The following is a 19,417-nucleotide window of genomic DNA, read 5'->3' as shown; positions in this document are numbered from 1 at the left end:
TTCTATGTTCTTTTTCCTGAAATCTCTCATTCCCATGACTTGGTTCCAATATTTCCTCTTTAATTAATTATTCAAGCTTTTTGGTGGTTTTTATGATAATTCATAATTAATTTCTTTCATGGAAAATTCAAAATAATGACATGAGAACTATTTGTGTTGCTAAATGGAAGATACTGAGAACTTGATTATAATATAATCGAGATTTCAAATGTTGATTTTATGAAACGTATACTTCAATAATCATATAATGCAATTTGTTTTTATTTGTTTTAATTAATTTGTTTGACGGTATTGTAGGGCTAAAAATAATGTAACAGAAAATAACGGATCAATTCGTCCTTTACATCAATCACAACGGCCGTTGTCTCTAACAACATTCCTCAACACTTGCCGGTATAAACCAAAGCGCTAAGCCATTGATCTGGTCGACATGGGAATCGCGACGCTCTTCCCCCGCCCTCTTCCACCGCCGCTGCTGTTGCTAATGCTTCTCTTCCCACTCGAAGACGATCGCGCTCCTCGTCTCTTCCCCTCCCCTTGTTAGGAATCAACCCAAAAGCCCACGTGCGTCTCACCTCCATCGATCGATCCCCGGATTCGGCATCGGTCGCCCCCCGCCGTGGAGCGGTCTGAAGCAGATCGGCTCCACTGTGCCGCTGAAGATCCACGCCCGAAAAGGTCTCCTCCTCTTCCTTCCAATTAATTATGGTTTTCTTTAACATCATCTTTCTTGAGATGATTCTCCAGATAGCCACATTCCTGTGGTATCAGTGTGGTTCTAATGGGCCATGCCATCATAAAGGGAAGCAAACATTATGTGTGTGTGTATATATATATATGTATGTGTGTATGTGTATGTGTATGTGTTATGTGTTATGTGTTATGTGTATATGTATATGTATGTATATGTATATGTATATGTATATATATGTATGTATATGTATATGTATGTATATGTATATGTATATGTATATGTATATGTATATGTATATGTATATGTATATATATATGTATATGTATATGTATATATATATGTATATGTATATATATACATATATATACATACATACATACATACATATATACATATATACATATATACATATATACATATATATATCATAACTCAAACTAAGAGTTACAAATGAAATCCAAAAGTGGCATCTCATGCTACAGGAACTTATGTAACCTCTTAGGATGGATAATATATATCTTTCTTTAGAAAAAAAATATAAAAAAATAATTTACTATAATAAATAAGATGGACACATCCAATCATCCGCCTTAAGTTATTAGGGATACATTGCCTCAAAACTCTTAATCTAACTAAGAATATAATTCATCTAGAAATCTTTATTTGATAGAAAATATGTATATATACATGATAAATATATATTTATTCTTGGTTTTGTTTTGTATTCGTGAATATATGTCAACTCAAATAACTTGGTGGAGTGGAAGAGTTTACATTATTGGATTCATTTTGTACTTTGTTTCACTTGTAATGCCACATTACCAAGTTCTTGAATTGCATTTACATTAGTACTTTGGCAATAGGTTGTTGCTTGGGTACTTGAAAGTTGGCCTCTCGATCATGTTGCTGTTTAGCAGGTAGCACATAAATTGGTAAGGACATTGAGCGCGTTCCAGCCAACAATTAGGGAGCTTCAGATTTGCTGGATTAATGTTGACTTATTTTATGGTAATAATTCAAGAGCATGGATACATGTGAAAGAGAAAGGAACATATGTTCCTATAATTTGTGGTTGTAAGAATATTCTTGTAAATCATAATGTTTGCTTCCAATTAAGCTACAATTATCAGTCGGTAGTTCTTATGTCATAGGAAGTGTCGAGGGACTCCTAGAGCACCCTTGAGCGTGAGATCGGACTTGATGAAGTTGGAACTGTTTTATATGCTGACGAAGAAGGGAAAGCAACTATTGATCCACGTAAGTTCTAAAATTATTTAGAATACCTAATACTCATGTGGTGGATAATAAGTAGCCAATGAGTTCTAAAATTATTTATTCTGTAAGTAGCTAATGAGATGAACGTGAACTTGTTTTCTTGAGTTTTTCAATAAGTGCCTATTTTTCATTGATGCTGCTTGGCATAGACTTCGTGTTTGTTTTTGCTTTTAATGGATAGTCAATGGTTAAAATTGGGCATAAGTGACATGAGGCTGACTCGGGGAAGCTTAGTCTTTGTTGGTAGTGTCTAAAGCATTGTAGTTCTACTCTGCTCTTTTTTTCGTGTGTCTTAATGTACCATTGGCAGCCAATTCACTATTTGGTATTGAAACAGGTTAGATCTTGGTAAGTAGTTCTTTCTATAAAGATTATTCATTAGATGAATCAATCAGGACCATTCCAACCTGCTTGGATTGAGATCAAATTATCTCAATCTCTCTGACCTAACACTGAATCATAGGAGGCTTTGGAGGGGAACGAGTTGGAAATGCTTGATCCTGGCTGGTTGCCAAAAATAAAAAAAAAAGGAAAAAAAAAAAGAAAAAGGAATGTTTACAGTTAAAGCAGTTATTGTAATTTGTGTCAATCGGGTCACAACAATCACTTCAATTAGAATGAAGATAATTTGACTTACAAAGAGCATGTGATTCTTAGAATGATTAGTCTAAAGCAATCATATCAGTCTTTTGTCTTTGTAATCAGTCAGATAAAAGCAAAACTTTATGCTTATAAAATTGCTCAGATATGCATTTTAATATAAGAAGAAGATGGAGTATCAACATACTTTTGATCTTCCTCCTCATGTCATCCTGCTCTCTTATTTTGGTGTTTGTTCGAACCTTCACTGCGGCACAAAATAGCAGTGTTAGTCTGTATCTGCAGATGGCAAGTCTTCAACTCGACCTTATAGCAGTGAAGAACTTACAGAAGAGTAGCTTACCACATCCGCAGCAACATCTAAAATAGAGGCAGTGACACCAAAAGAACAACCACCGGATGAGGCATATATTCCTTGTGTGTTTAAGCTGAGACTTTTATCATTTTCTTGTTCATATTTGTATAAAACACACAAATATATTGCAGAATCCACCTCAGAAACTTTAGCTGAAACCACTTTGGGAAAAACAAGCCCTAATCAAGTTGTATAAAAATCTGAGAAAGCAGATAACCAGAGATGAAAATGATACCATGAGTATACTACATTCGGAGAAGATTGGCCTGAGGAATTTAATGTAAAGCACATTATACAAAACGTAGCCTTTTTTTTGTTGCGAGAAATTGAAAGTTTATGCAATTTGTCCTTCCTCTGCTCAGGGTTGTCCTTCCTTTCATCAAACCTTTTGTGCCTGCTAATGACAGAGGGGCATTAGGTGCAAGTATTATATACGAAGGAATAACTAACCCAGTGGCATTTCAAAAAAAGTGCAGTTTTAAGATCAAAGATACCTTGGAGCACCATTTTTCTCCTTATTCTTTTGTTGTGAACATTTCCTTAGATATGTATGCCTAAAATATCATGCGGGGGAGTGCTAGAACGACTACAAGGCTGCCTTCCTTTAAGTATTCCAGAGAAAAAAGAAACAAAATAAGGAAAAAATGTTAGGGATATCAATCCCTTGTACTCTGGAAAACTGTATCAAGTTTGGAGAATCAGCTGCGAGACCATGGATTGCTTAAACCCAGAGATTCCTGTTATGAGGTGGACATAAAAGGCACAATCTGAAATGAGTGAAAACTAAATATTTCAATAACACATCAACTACTGTCAAGGAGACAACAAAGAGCTCCAGTCACAGCATGCATGAAGAGCATCTCATCATCTCATTATAAAACATAAGACAAGCAGAATAACTTCTCATAGCATCAAAACCTGCAATCTAAACTACAACTATCATCAACCACTTAACTTGACTGGAGCAATTTGCTGGAATAGAAAAAAGAACATTACTTTAGCATGATGAAAAGCAGGCATTTATGAGCTTATAATAACAAGAACTTAGATATTTACATGACATATTATTTACAAGTTCAGAAGTTTAATTTTATGCTATCAAAGTTCACTAGCATACCATGTCTAAAGCCAGTAGTATGTAATAGCTACAGTATGCAAACAGTTGTATTCTGCCGGTTACATGCACACCACACCACCTATATTTGTCGTCACCATCATCATTGTCAACGGTTGCCATCAACATTGCGTGCAGCAGATCCAAGTGCAGAACCATGTTGATGATCAGTTGCTAAAATGCTTTCAAGCTTGTACATTGGTCCCAGCATCAGGTTTATGCACTGCCAGAGAAAAAAGATTGTTAATGATTGATGAGCACATTAGTTTTCTGAAAGTACCATCCTACAAATATAAGTGAATCCAGAGTGAATCAGAAATCAGGCATGAAATTTACTCTGCCCATGAACATTTGTTTTATATTTTGATTCATATCAAGTGGATTAGTTAGCTCGACTAATGTCAAGCATTTATTGAACTCGTTCACGCACATTTGTTATTGAACTTTTCCACCATCTGATCCCAAGCCAAGAAAAAGTAGGGTTACATCAAGGAGCTATCAATGTAAAACTTTGTACATCATATATGAACATGAATCTCTACCAATTTCATTATGGGACCGATTCAGATTAAAACTACATCATAAACTGATAGCAAATCAATCAGATATGAACAGAGAACTGCACAATAACAAACACGTTTTTTTTTACTTCTCTACAATGAAATTTTTAAATAGATAGGAAAAATTAACAAACAAAAGAAGGGAGATTTCTTCATAACTTAAATGTTAAAATATAACACTTAGATAGTTTTTGTGGAAAAAGGTACCACATACATGCCATTTGCACAAACAAGACCTAATAAATTAAAAAGCACGAATAGGCTACAGCTTCCATATTTTTTAAACATTTCATATCTACAAAGGAGAATCATAAGCAAATAATTTATAGAATAAACAATACAACCAGATGTGCACATAGATAATTGATAGAATAACAAGATGCATGTACATCATAAGGAGTAATCAGATAAAATGAAATTAGATGCATATGAATTTCTTTGAGGACATTAAGCATTAATGAATTTACATAATCGACATTAATTGGTAGCAAAGGAGAAATATACACTACATATAAAGAAAAAAATATTAGAGAAATAGAGAAAAAATGTGTGAGAAAAAAATAAATGACAATATTATATAACACAGTAAGGAATAATTACAAGTGCTTACATCAGCAACACATACTAAACAAAATATTGTTTACCACAGCTTCTTAAATAAAATCAATCACCTTATTTCTAACACTCAAAGCAAGTTGACTGCAGAAGTATAGAAGAAAAAGGCATTGATAAAGCTTTGTTATGACAAATTTTAAAACACAGTGATATAATATGGGAAAACCATAGCAATTTGGATATTCATACTTTTATTTGGTAGTTCATATAGCTGCACAAGTAACTGATTTCTGTTAAGTACTCGGAGATATGCATGGACAGAAAGAAAATTTAACAGGACTGCATAAAAGTGAAAATATTTGTCAAAAGTCAAAACCACAGTCACACTAACCTAAATTTCTGGAAACCGAGTCCAACTAATCATGGAGATGGCAATACAAAACTTCTTTATGCTAATGCATGTATGGCAATTGCAGCTACTCATCCTTTTGTGTGTAATTATCAATCACAGTGACTCATATCATGAATGCATAGGTTAATTAAAAAGAATGTTGAAAAGAAAAAAAAATGTAAAACAACAATCTAAATAAATAACATATTGTAAAGACACCCTCCTCATCTTCCCCCTCCAAGCCTTCTGTCATCATTGTTGATTCAGTCTTGACCCAGTGAAATTTTCCACAAGTTTCTCAACCGACTGTAATACTAATAGCAAACTCTTATTTTCGTGTCAAATTCCTATCAACGTATGTTTGGGCGTGAGAAGAATTGCCTTAAATCTTAAACTAGAGTAGAAAAACAACCTTTATGGTTAAAGTGCAAGCTCACAATACCAGCAGGTGGATAAAATTTCCCAAGTACAGAAGAATAATGTAAGAGCAAAATAGAAGTCAAGACAACATTGTCCAGTATATTCTTCATATTCAAGTCTACACACCTGACCATTGGTGCTTAGACGCAATTGAAGTTGCTGAAGCTGAGGTTTTTCTTGTTGTTTCCGTTGCCCTAGAATTGCAAGGCCCATTAATGCAGCTACCACTATTACAGACCACATCGTATTTGCTTCCTTTGCATGATTATATAAAGTTATTGAATGCCTCTTCCACCATGCTCCACATGGAAGGCTAAACCTGTCATTTTTATTTTCTGCTATCTGACTTGATGCATTTGGATAACTTAGAGGAGAATCTGGAGATTGGTAAGAAGGATTAATAGGCTTGGAATCATCAGCTTGCTCATTACAAGGAAACGATCCACTCATACCAGTTTCAGCATGATCATCATTAATTCCATGAGAATTTAACAGCATCTCTTCTTCCAAAACCAAGCTCATTTCTTGTGTTGCCTTCCCTTCTCCAATGTCTATGCCACCAAACGAAGGATCCTTGTCTTTCTCAGAAAACTGAATCCCATGTAGGCTGCCATCCAATTTAGTCTTAAAGCTTTCTTCAAGAGTCTTATTGGTGGTGTTACCCTTTTCATCACCAGGGATTACATCTTCATTCATGACTCTATTGCCAAATTCACAGTTACTATCTTTTAGTTTAACAGTCTCGTACTCCATTGGTGGAAATACGAAGTGACTTGACATGATTAAAGGAGAAGATTCTGTTTCACTTTTTTTGAACTCCTTATCTTTACTCACATTTGATGGATCGAATCCCATTTGATCAGCTGCAGAAGCCATCATGGATGCTGAAAGAGAAACAACTTCCCAGTCATTTCCATCAACATGATTCTCTTGACAGTCTTTCTCTTTGTCTGCCATTTCTGAAAACCAAGCACATATAAAGAGTATTAGGCAGAGAGAATATCAAGATATACACAGATAGCGAGGAAGAACTATGCCATTACCTAGCATTGTAGATAGACAGACAACATTAAGAATCATTTTCATCAAGCAAGATATAATGTTTTCTCAGGGACAAAAGGCTTTCGATGTTAACAAATCAGTAATTAGATCGCAATGCACTAGAGATAACTAAATTGATCAAGCACCTCGTATGAAAAGATATATAGGAAGCAAAAAATCGAAAGCAGAAGCAAAATTCTCATGTCATTCTAGTATTGACTAGAGCAGGGAGAAAATTTCAATTTCAAAAGATAAAGCAATATAATAGAAGCACAGTTCTAAACATTGCCAACCTCCCCCTGCAAGTATCACGCAGCCAAGAATTATCAGAATACAAGCCCATCAAATGATCCACATGATGTCAAATACAAGAATTTATCAAAATATCAAGCTATTTTGAAGATAATTATATGAATCAGCCAAGAATTATCGGAAAAACAACCGGCAGAGGCAAGTAATTGCGCCCCAAATTTCAGAACCGAAAGGCCAAGACGTGAACGGAGCCTTAAATCCCAACACAAAAGCTTATGAATCAGGTCACAGAAGACAATAATTGGAGGAGAAAATCCAGATTCCGTTCACAAACACGAACCAAAGATCGAACGCAACAACCCCACAAAAACCCTAATCACTGCGTGAGTTCAAAAAAGATGACAGCTACTGGCCAAACCACGAAGATCATCCATGAGAACGCAAAATTCAAAAGAATGATTTGAGAACAACCTCCCGAAACGACAATTCGATCCAAGAACGACGAAAGACGCCGTGGAGAGAGGCCAAACCCCGATGAGAGACGAGGAGGCTACGGAGGAAAGCCACCTCTCCACTCGATATTTATTGAGAACCATTGCTTATAATTAGGAAAGTATTAATTTTACGTAATGGCACCCATAAATATTGATATATCAAATACGAAGGTCAAATAATTAATTCCTTACGTCAAATCTTACAGTATACTTAATACTATTTCTTTCATTTAAATCATATTTGGATATCCTTCCATCCGTTTGAAATTAATATAATTAGTCATAAATTGGATATCAGGGTTTAATTAATTATAAACTTAAGTGTGTGCTAATTAGTAATAAAGAGAAAAATGATGTCTTTTGATAAAAGCATGTGGGGTCCATGCTAGAGTGGATAAGGTAATATTTATTATTTTACTATCAAAAATTAATTAATTAATTAATTAACCCTTGGTTATTAATCATTAAAATATTAAAGTAAGTAATCATTATAACATCGTCAGGATGGCCGAGTGGTCTAAGGCGCCAGACTCAAGTTCTGGTCTTCGAAAGAGGGCGTGGGTTCAAATCCCACTTCTGACATACTTTTTTTGTCTTTTTCGACTTTGAGACTGCTATATATTTATTGGGGAGGGGATAAATCCGTCATTACGACAACAACGTCAGGATGGCCGAGTGGTCTAAGGCGCCAGACTCAAGTTCTGGTCTTCGAAAGAGGGCGTGGGTTCAAATCCCACTTCTGACATACTTTTTTTGTCTTTTTCGACTTTGAGACTGCTATATGTTTGTTAGGGAGAGGATGAATCCGTTATTACAATAATAACGTCAGGATGGCCGAGTGGTCTAAGGCGCCAGACTCAAGTTCTGGTCTTCGAAAGAGGGCGTGGGTTCAAATCCCACTTCTGACATACTTCTTTTGTCTTTTTCGCGTAGAATGCCTCGATCCCGGTGACAATCGGCTTGCTTGGCTAACCTAGTTGATGACTCGTTTCCGTCGGGTGCGACGTCCACGGGTGGACCCCTGGCCTTCGGCATCGGGGACTCCATTGGGCTCGCCAGGTTCAACAACAGCTACCTTGACCGAGGGTTACCGCCGCGGATCTGATGACGGACATATGACTTATGCTGCAGCTCTCCAACCAAGCCGGTGACGGACAGGCGGGTTGAGGCTTTGGTCAAAACTCGGGCGGTTTGTCTGGGTTTTAGGGTTTCGATCTTGGAGCATCCAATCGGGAGGCTCCGGTGAGTGAGTGGCAATGGGTTGCCGTCCGTTCTTTAATGTGACAAGGGATATATCTCGCGGTGTTCATGGGAAGAGGCGCCTCTTCAAGGGTTGCATACATGGAGATAATAGCATCACTGTACAGTGAACGACTTTGAGACTGCTCTATGTTTGCTGGGGAGGGGATGAATCACGCCATGATAAATGGGATACATATATCTCAACGATGATGGGGATGTCACTTCTCTTCGATGAAATGGTTGATCAGGCTAATCTTTGTTTGGAAATAGCGGCCGAGAGAATCAAGAAAAGCACTCTTGTGGTTGGATATATCTATGATAATCTGGGAGCAAACTACATGGAGACGAATTGGCTGCAATCAAGTGTACAGATGCTTTTAGTTGAAAGGATATCACGGATGTGTAATTGGCCATATCGTGTTCTGCTGAGATGTATCAGAGCCTTGCTATAGGTACTGATTTCTTCTTCGACATGCTTCACTGAAATCCAAGCTGTTTTGTGGGGTTTATAGGCCTTATTATCTTGGTCCAACATTATACTGGTAGTAGGCAAGTAGAGTAATGTTGTGCCGGTACAAGTTTACGATATGCTCATTTATGAATGACTACCAAACAACAAATGGTGACTTAGATTCTAGCACTTCCTTTGGTACTTCAGCATGCATTTTAGGTTTCCAGCAAACGTTTGAGATCATATAATAAAACCATAGATAAGCCATGATAATGTGTATTTGATTCTATAGAAATTGTCCCTCTTTGCTCGATCAAGATGTTCCCACTCCACTTGGCACTTTTCGCCTATGCTTTCAATTGAAAACCCTGTATAACTAGGTCGAGGGGAATGATATACTTCATGGTTAAGTAATTTTTCAAATGTTTTTTGTAAAGTGTTTTAGGATGTGTCCTCGTTTATTGCTATATCTTATTAGTACAGTTTCATTTACGAATGGCTACCCAACAACACATGGTGACTTAGATTCTAGCACCTCCTTTAGTACTACAGCATACATTTTAGATTTCCAGCAAACCTTTGAGATCATATCATAAAACTATAGATAAGCCATGATAATGTGTATTTGATTCTATAGAAATTGTCCCTCTTTGCTCGATCAAGATGTTCCCACTCCACTTGGCACTTTTAACTGATGCTTTCAATTGAAAACCCTGTATAACTAGGTCGAGGGGAATGATTTGCTTCAAGGTTTAATAAAATTTTCAAATGTTCTTTGTAAAGTGTTTTAGGATGTGTCCTCTTTTATTGCTGTCTTATTGGTACAGTTTCATTTGGAATAACTTGCATGCTCCCCTCTGTCAAGCATAAGAGTGGTAGAAAGGAATACTATTCAACTGTAGAGCTTGTGATGCTTAATAAAGTATAACTTGGTGTATAAGAGTGAATATTAAAGCTACATTTTGCATTGGTAATATCTCCAGAGAATTCTTTACAGGTATACTGGTTCCATAACTTGACATCTTTGGTATCTCTATCCTAATCTGCATAGAAGGGCTAATTATATATTACCCCCTGCAATTAGCTACCCTTAGTATTCCGGTCCCTACACTTTCAAAAGTTACTTTGGGATCGTTATATTTATGAAAGTGAAATATTGAGATCCTTATGCAGGGTTAAAAATCAAGAGAGAGAGAGGTTTTGTTAGAGCAACGAGTCAAATGTTTCATTTTCATAAGTATAGGGATCTCAATGTAACTTTTGAAAATATAAGGAACAGGATATTAAATGTAACTAATTATAGAGGGTAATATATAATTAGCCCCTGCATGGAGAGATATTAGCTGATAAGGCTTATACAAATAATGGACTCCTTTTGAGCAACTTAAGCTTCTGAGATTACTAGAATCTAATCAAAATCCTCATCATGAGATCAGAGCAGGTAGTGGGTTCTGCTCCTCTACGAATCCTAATCAAAATCCTGTGTGATGTCCTTCCTTTTGTTTGGTTTGGACTATACATCTGAGTTCAGTTTCACATGACAGAGAAATATGAGTCAGTTTCAGTACTGCAACAACAAAAAAAAATTCATCTTGCTTCTGCCAGAGTTCTATATATTTCAATTTCTTCCTTGGCAAAGAACATGATGCATACTGTCTTCTTATGTGAAATGCAGCTATACACTTGTTCTGGAATTCCAACAATGAATTGTTGATGCATGGTAAACTCCTGGTTTGAAGCGAAACGGATTAGCTTAAGCATGCAATTCTAAAGGCTAAATGTCATCGAAACCTGATAGTGTTTGTGCTACTTAGATTACGTTGTACATGTTTGAGTAAACTTTTAGATTTGTCTGCCATGTGAAGGTATTTCTTTTTCTGAACTAAAGAGGATGCTTGTATTAGCATTCCCGATTCTAATTGTCACAATATGCAAATTTTTTGACAGAGGTTGCAGATCTGCTGAGCTATTAAGGACTCACTTTGCAAAGTTGTGTCGACGCCAGTATTCCTATCTTGTGATGATTTTACAGCAATCAATCATCAGAGAAATCCATCTGCAGCAGCCTACAGGCACGAACATCTGGTGGCTCCTGAGAGTATCAGCACCCATCACGACAGAGAGACAGATGACAACGCGCCATCTCAACCTTCACATATATGAGTTGATCCAGTAATCTGAGTCTTGTGGATCTCGTGGTATTTTCATCGTAGAAATATATATCTCTACATACATGTGGAAGAATTGGTATATTCAGAGCATAATGAATAGAATTCTTTCATGCCACTCATAGATGAATCAGATAATGCCCTTTTTCTTTGTAGTAGACATAATCCATCCTTTGTCCATTGTTCAGTTCATGGATATGGTTTTGCATACCGGTGACTCCCCGAATCTTTCCCTTGCTATATTCCTCTCCTCTGTAGACTGTGGTTCTTGTTTGATGGGACCAGGTAATCTAATTCACCAGTTGTCTTAATCTTCTCTCACCAGGGACCAGAGAAGATGCTGCTGACCAGGTACGTTCTCTCACCCCATGGGCTGCTCGAATCCTTGTCCATGATCGAGCATATGAGCTTTTAGCCATATCCAATTTATACACTTGATTTGGCAAGATAAGAATGCCTTCTTTTCTTCTTCTTTTGTTGCAAGCTTCATCAGGGGAAATGGAGCATGAATCCGTCAACGTGTGAGCTCATTGGTGGGGCGGCGGCTGCGAGCTTTCCGTCTCCCCTCTGATCGACAAAGGCCAACCAATCCACTTCGATCCCACCCACCTGGTCGCGTTCACAACGGTACAGAGCTCAACTCCTGGAACAAGAGAGCCAACAAACCTGGAGCATCAATTCTCTTTCCAGCCACTGGTTTTCTTAGCGAGACACTAAAAGAACAGATTGGCGCCTGGACGCCACAAGTTCCATCAACCCTGTGCATGTACAACGCATGTAAGTGAGGAATCGATACAAACGCCTTCTTCTTTTGACGTTGAAACCATCTTTAATGTTCACAGTGACATCGAAGACTATTATTAGCCTTTTGTAAGCCAACTTTGATCTGATCCATTTTTGCAGAGCCAATACCCACCACGATGTTGAAGAAGAGCACGAGGGTCAAATCCGAGGATTAAATTACACACGCTTCCCTATTGTGGCACTTTTAAATGAGAAGGAATACGACCCTTCCGAAGCCATCGCTCCGACTCATCTACATGCATCGAACCCAGAATCGTATCCATCCCCCCTCCGACAACCGTCGATTTGCATGTCGTGGAATTTGGACCGTCTGATTTCGATTCGATGCTGCCGCAGTTGGAGAGGATCCCACATTCTTCCTCTGGACCCACCGCTTCCCTCCAAGTCTAAGGCCCCCTGGCAACCCAAAGCCGCCTTCCACTGTGAGCTGCCCACCCGCATGGGAGGAGGCGGAGAGCGGAAGGAGGGCGACGAGGCCAAGTACCGCGGCGTCCGACGCCGGCCGTGGGGGAAGTATGCGGCGGAGATCCGTGACCCCAGTCGGCACGGCGCCCGCGTCTGGCTCGGCACCTTCGGCACCGCCGAGGAGGCCGCCCGTGCCTACGACAAGGCCGCCTTCCAGATGAGGGGCGCCCTCGCCGTGCTCAACTTCCCCGACGAGGTCGTCCATTATCGCGGCGGCGCAACCTCCTCCTCCTCCTCCTCCTCGTCGGCCACTGGCCGACCTCGCAGGAGCGCCACCACCGGGAAGCAGGTGATCGAACTGGAGTGCTTGGACGACAAGGTGTTGGACGAGCTTCTGCAGTCGAGTGAAGGCTTCAAGTAAACGCTGTGCAACTATCGAGTCCATTAAAGAGTCTAATCTTAAGCTTCTTCGTAGTAGAAAGCTTCTTGTGTTACATAAATGCTCAAGATTTGATGACAATAAGAAAGAGTGAGATGCGGTAGCTTTTTGGATCCAATAACTCGGTCGAGATGTTCTCTCTCGAGGCCAACTGGTCGAAGTTACTGTATTTGACCTTCATGAGAAGGAAGATAGCATTGACTTCTTATGTCTGCACGGTTGGCTGTAATGTTGCATAGGGGAATGAATGCATGTTCGGGTCAAGCTGTGCGCAGCTGCAGGGACGAGAGTTCAAAAGCCAAACAGTTCCTCCTCTGTACTTTTTGTTTGGGCGTTGGTGGTGCCGGTTATTGTCGTTGTCTCTCGGAAAAAGGACTGTCTACATGCACTTAATCTGAAGGAAGCGAAAAGTCAAAGACTTACGGATAACTCGTGAAATAGCATTAAATAGATTTAGCTTTTATTAGTGGTTTGAAACTACCAAAGTTCGGAAATGTAATGATCAAAAGATGATAGTCATCTCAAAGAAAGAAACGCATCTCAAGTTGCTGCAGATGACGCAAATGTGTTTGAAGGCAGTACCGAAACCAAGCTTTCACATTGAAGCTTTGACCCACTTTGTTTGGCATCGACCATGCATCAGACTTCTCAGTGCAGTGTCCGGTCAAACTCTAAGATTGGGTTGAACACCGTTTTGAGGAGCCACACGTGCGTTCATGGCGATGGAGACAGCTTCCTATAGTTAATTAGTCTCATATAATGCATCTCCCATTGTTTAATGCAAGAGTGGTGTTTGTGAGGGGGAGTGTCGGTCAACACCTGCGACCACTTTTGACCCGTTCTTTGACTCAGCCACTTCTTACATGTCTGCTTGCTTGGTCAAAGCAGGATCAACTTCGGCTCAAACACTACGAGCCCCATCGTGCGTTCTTCTTCACTCGTATCGAAGCCCTCATCTTCCGTTGCTGAAGGTGTAAGTAAATCGCCTAAAGCACGTCCTTTGTTGAAGGCAAGAATTTTTCCTAATGGTAAAACATCAAAAACCCGATTATGAGAGGGGGATGTCAATATTGCGCTCCAGATTAGACCTTCGCCTCTTATACTTTTAACCATGTCGAAACTTCTTAACTTAGGTATCACAATGATTTTGTTAAGAGTCCCAACATAAGACTTAATGTAAGATAATGAACATTTGAGATAAACTCATGTACATGCTCCATGATTAATCTACACAAAGATCGAAGTCAGATGAATTTTCGAACATGAATTCTCTTATGCTCACATAAAAAACAATAAGACTGACCTCAATTATCATGCCAAGATGATTTTTTATAATATCTTAATGAGAAAAAATATTCTACAACATAACTAGAATATTTTTTATCCTACTATATATATATATATATATATATATATATATATATATATATATATATATATATATATATATATATATATATATATATATATATATATATATATATATATATATATATATATATATATATATATGAGATACAAAAAGAATATTTTACATACTATTATTTTAGGTTGATATCCAAGTCACTTAATTATTGATCGGATTTTGAAGACGATGCTGCCACGTTAGGAGCTGCGATTGGGGAAGAATATTTTCCCAGTTACTAATGAAAATTATGATGATTGTTAGTTTTCATAGCAAAGGAAGATTTGTGGGTGAAACATCAACGTCAAAGTCTCACCAAACCCAACAAAAGCTGTGGTCAAAAGGAAGCTTGATGATTTGCCATAAAAAGCCACTAAATGTAGGTGGATTAAAGGAGAAGAAGAAGGCTAAAACTATGTCGAGCTGCGATCAAAGTCAAAATTAATCATCGTGACATGCCCGTTCTACAATATTACGACAACGTTTTAGCATCTCTCGATCCAAAACACTACAGTAGCGGAGTAAATAGCTACATTGAACTCAACGTGATGCAATAGTTTGGTCGCACGTGTACATCCAATGCATCCCTAAATAAACAAAACATCACATCAACCCTATTTCTTTTGGATTCAACTTAGACATCTAATAAGGAATGCTACTTTTATATTTTCCTTTTTAGGTAAGTGATTTGAGTCTAGGATTTTATAATATATTATTAGAATTATTATCAATTAAATTAATTAATATATTCAAAAATTAAAAAGTATAAGGAAGATACTATCTGTGCATGAAAGAAAATATAACAAAGATAGGAAGCCACCATCACCACAAATCTCTTTACAGATAGAATCCCAAACCTACACACTAAGAAAGACCAACAAACAAAACATCATATTCTGAAATAATAAGATAAGTTAATGTTATTATAGATTTTGGTTATTCTAGTGTCAAGAGCTCGACTTCAATCTGCACCTTTTAGCATCCGAAGTTATCATAAGTCAAGTATAATATATATATATATATATATATATATATATATATATATATATATATATATATATATATATATATATATATATATATATATATATATAAGGTTTGATAGATGATCCTATAAAAGTATGCATGGAGTATCAGATACACTCAAGTTTTTTCATAGTAAAATTGGATAGTAATCATCGAAATGAAAGGTAGAGTTAATCCACCAGATGATTATGTGAAATTATTTATCATCATCGACATAAGGAGCTCTTATTGTTGAATCTTGGATTTTGATGATGAAACCAATTGAGAGTGTTTATGATTTAATCTACGTTTTGGGTAACGTAGGAAGTTTCGATCAGGGAGAGACAATTAAAGTAGGAAAAATCATGTTGCGCCGGAGAGAAACATATCAGAAGATTTGACGTCAAACCGAAGGATTGGTCGACATATCGACAAAAGGCCTCAGGTCATAGGATCGAGCATCAGGTCAAGAAGAGCAAAAATTACGTCAAGGAAATCGGAGTTGTAGAGGTCAACTGGCCGATTGGGCAATAGGCCGAAAGAGAGAACGATGCGCCAAAGAACCAGATTTCGTTGAGAGTTTGAGATTTCGTCAAAAGTCCAGACGTTCGTCGGAAGTTCTGTTGGAATTAACTGAGAAGTCCAAAAGCTTGCCAAATAAGCTCGTCGAAACTCACCAAGAAGATCGTCGTGAAGTTCAGGAGCTTCCCGGAAGTCTGTTGGAACATTACCGAGAGATCGTCGAAAGTTCGCCGGAAGATCATCGAAAGCTCGTCGGAAGAGACCTAGACTAATCGGAATCATTTGCTTAGTCTATGCCTTAAAATTTGTAGTTAACACATAATTAGGTTGGAATTGGGCCAACTCAATTAGGGGCCAATTAGGCCCAAGATTAGACTATGTTGGGCTAAGTGGAAGGCCCAAACAGTGACCCAACAGGTGGTATCGTCGTGACATAATCTCTGAGACTATGTCAGGCAGTGGTACCGCCCAGTGGCAGTGTCAAGCGATAGTACCGCCAAATACAGTCTCCCAAGCGATGGTACCACCAAGACCCGAGAAACCCCGAATGAGATCTTTTTAGGCTCCAAGTTTGAATCCACTTGAGGCCTATAAATATTCCTCTCATCCCTAGTTAACAAACATAAGAACTAAGAGCACAAAGAAAAAGAAAATCCTGTTTTAATTTTGTGTGAACTCCTCTCAAAACTTAAGTGTTAGTCTTGTTTAAGAGAGGTGTGAAGGGGGTTGTAAAAGTTCTCTTCTGAACTTGTCAAAAGGAGAATCGAGTTGTAAGGGTAGTTGTATTGGGAAATCTTGGGACGACATCACATATGCAACGGAAGAACAAGAAAACAAAATCTCCAATTTTCTAAAAAGATGTTCATCGTCATGCGAAGATTGATGCGCAAAAATCCACAAAACAAATTACGTATAGAATAGATTGTGTTACCAAAGGAGATCGTATATCCCTGTTTCCTTACAGATCTCTATAAGAGGGTGAAGGAGGTCAAGCGTCCTCCTCTCTAGTAGTGATCCACATAGCAAGGCTGCGATGACTCTCCTCAAAACTTCAAATCTTCTCTGAGGTGGAGAGGGGGAGGAGAATAGGAGAAGCAAGCAAAGACTCTATCCTATTAACCACTGAATCCCTCATATTTATATAGGTCCCCCATCAAACCTTAACAGATCCTCCTCTATTAGGTATTTGATCTGCATCCAATTATCCAAGCCTCTTAGATTAGTAGATCTCTATCCAATAATCTTTTATAGGCTCTTATCGGAACTCATCCATATGATCCAATAATTTAGGGGCTTATTGGATATCCAATAAGTTATGGGCTCTGGCAGATATCTCATATCCGAACTTCTACTCATCGCAATGCCTACCATATGTCTATGACCCTCTAGGCCTAATATCGAGTTGACCGTGACTCATACCTGTCAGAACTCCTTCTGGCTCAGTGAATTATTATCTCCATAATAATTCACTCGACTCATCGATTACGGACGTACTAGGCCACTATGCCGTAATCCCTAGATGATATACGAGAATTCAATCCATTGGATATGTATGTCCTCAATTACCGTGTACCTATAGTCCCTCATCCATATAATATCCTAGAGATCGTATATAGGGTATGGTGCTGTCAGACCCATACGGTTTCTACTCGAGTCTCGCTCTAATCGGATTCTCCCGAAGAACTCTTTCTCTCTCAATTCGAATGACCCTAGCCAAGGATTTGTCTGAACAAGAACATGTGGGATATTCCTCTCATGACGCCGAGAGTGAATGATCCTTTATCGACACTCAATAGCCCTCGTAAAGTCGATTGTCACTCCCAATGACCGATTGTACTAGATTTGGTACATTCAAACCTATAAATCTGGTATCAAAGAATGGAGCACTCATACAGGATATCCTTGGTATCTCAAGTCTAAGGACCAGATACACCACTGGGACTACGAAATCGTTGTCTGATAATAAGGCATCATCAACCATCCAATATTCCATAAGCGGATCAATCAATGAACTCATTCTCTAATGAGCACTTGTACTGTATCTCTAGTGTCCCCACACGAGCAGCTATGAGACCAACTGCATCAATCGTATAGACGTATATACAGTACACCAATCTATTCGGTTATCTCGATATCCCTTTCGAGTTACCTATGATCGGGATTATTTAGGATATATGTTTAAAAACGAATTGGTCTCATTATCGTGATATCATCACGATCCAATTCTCATTGCACAGATCCAAGTATATCACAATATATACATGCATATGTGCAATAGTCAATATAAAGTGATAAATATCAAAATATAATAAGTAAAAAGATTATATATCAAGTCACATGTGTTATTACTCACGTGATTGACTTACTGGGCACATATGACTAGCAAGTTGATCTTTGCCCATTAAAAGAAGATTATTAGTAGATGTTGGTGGCCTCGACAGAAGAGGAATTAGCGGGTGGATGTAGGTCATGATGATCGAACAACTATAAAAATCTGGTTTACATTTCGTTTTGAGCAATTTATCTTTCCTATAAACTACTTACCTTCTTACTGTTTTCACTACGCTCTCGTATACTTTCAAATTAATATCTTTACGAAATGATTTTTATCGGAATCTGGTTTAATCGAAACAAAAATTTTTCAAATCTAAATAGTTTTTTCCACTACACTAATTCAATCCTCCCTCTTACTACCGATTCGTTCCTAACACTTAGCTGACGTGATGAATCGGATTCACAAAGAGTGCTCGATCACACGTGATTAATCATATCTCACCACCTCTCATCGGATTAAAAATGCACTCGTGGGTTTCTGCATAAGTATCAGCTAATCAGTCCCGAGGTAACTCCACAAGCATACCACAATACATCAACAGACCAAGAAAAACGAAGGCTGTGTGGGACAGCGTGCAATGCAATTGGCAGGGTGGATATGTGCACTGTATCTGAATTCACGTCCGCTTCTCTTATGTTGGCTATTTCGTTGTGTTGGATTCAGTGAATCGCTCCAGTGGGCACGACGACGCCTTTGGATTTTGCTACGGATTCGAAGTGACCCCACCGTATCTTTATACGCCGCCGGCGCCGGCGCTGCCACGGCAGACGCTGACAAGTACTCCTTTTTATATTAGTAACCTTTTTGTTCATAAACAAAATAACAATAAAACTTGGTTTTTCTTAATTGAATTGTTAGATGGATGTTTAGAGACAAATATTTATAGAAAT

The 19,417-nt window shown here is 38.2% G+C and overlaps 2 protein-coding genes and 3 non-coding genes across 12 annotated transcripts; 4 read left to right on the top strand and 1 right to left on the bottom strand.

Moving 5' to 3' along the window:
* Positions 1-2,539: 2,539 nt before the first annotated feature.
* LOC103981248 (ATG8-interacting protein 1) lies at positions 2,540-7,850 on the bottom strand. Of its 8 annotated transcripts, none has more exons than XR_010499394.1 (7): positions 7,729-7,850; positions 6,091-6,923; positions 4,042-4,261; positions 3,419-3,661; positions 3,160-3,318; positions 2,913-3,103; positions 2,540-2,816 (listed from the first exon to the last, which is right to left on the bottom strand). XR_010499394.1 is itself a non-coding variant. In XM_009397905.3 (4 exons), the coding sequence occupies exons 2-4, from the start codon at positions 6,919-6,921 to the stop codon at positions 4,148-4,150; spliced, it is 870 nt and encodes a 289-aa protein (XP_009396180.2). In that variant the 5' UTR covers positions 6,922-6,923; positions 7,729-7,850; the 3' UTR covers positions 3,928-4,147. The 8 variants fall into 8 exon arrangements, 2 of the variants coding, with proteins under 2 accessions (XP_009396180.2, XP_009396179.2); XR_010499400.1 differs by having other exon boundaries at positions 2,913-3,085; XR_010499406.1 differs by having other exon boundaries at positions 2,913-3,076.
* Positions 7,851-8,249: 399 nt separating this feature from the next.
* TRNAL-CAA (transfer RNA leucine (anticodon CAA)) lies at positions 8,250-8,333 on the top strand. The gene has a single exon. It is a non-coding gene; the product is annotated as a tRNA-Leu (tRNA).
* Positions 8,334-8,412: 79 nt separating this feature from the next.
* TRNAL-CAA (transfer RNA leucine (anticodon CAA)) lies at positions 8,413-8,496 on the top strand. The gene has a single exon. It is a non-coding gene; the product is annotated as a tRNA-Leu (tRNA).
* Positions 8,497-8,575: 79 nt separating this feature from the next.
* TRNAL-CAA (transfer RNA leucine (anticodon CAA)) lies at positions 8,576-8,659 on the top strand. The gene has a single exon. It is a non-coding gene; the product is annotated as a tRNA-Leu (tRNA).
* Positions 8,660-8,823: 164 nt separating this feature from the next.
* Positions 8,824-13,548, top strand: LOC135646599 (ethylene-responsive transcription factor ERF096-like). The gene is made up of 3 exons (XM_065165653.1): positions 8,824-9,445; positions 11,394-12,389; positions 12,516-13,548. Exon 3 carries the CDS (start codon positions 12,706-12,708, stop codon positions 13,240-13,242), a length of 537 nt encoding a protein of 178 aa, XP_065021725.1. The 5' UTR covers positions 8,824-9,445; positions 11,394-12,389; positions 12,516-12,705; the 3' UTR covers positions 13,243-13,548.
* Positions 13,549-19,417: the final 5,869 nt, after the last annotated feature.

This window comes from Musa acuminata, chromosome BXJ1-4, assembly GCF_036884655.1.
Source record: "Musa acuminata AAA Group cultivar baxijiao chromosome BXJ1-4, Cavendish_Baxijiao_AAA, whole genome shotgun sequence".
Lineage (NCBI taxonomy): Eukaryota > Viridiplantae > Streptophyta > Magnoliopsida > Zingiberales > Musaceae > Musa > Musa acuminata.
The sequence above is the reverse complement of the archived record's forward strand: the minus strand, read 5'-3'. Positions and strand labels throughout refer to the sequence as shown.

Coding starts and splice junctions, on each gene's coding strand:
- LOC135646599 (XM_065165653.1), top strand. CDS start 12,706: ATGTCGTGGAATTTGGACCGTCTGATTTCGATTCGATGCTGCCGCAGT.
- LOC103981248 (XM_009397904.3), bottom strand. CDS start 6,921: ATGGCAGACAAAGAGAAAGACTGTCAAGAGAATCATGTTGATGGAAAT. Junction 4,262..6,090: donor GTCTAAGCACCAATGGTCAG/GTGTGTAGACTT, acceptor TTTCTCTGGCAG/TGCATAAACCTGATGCTGGG.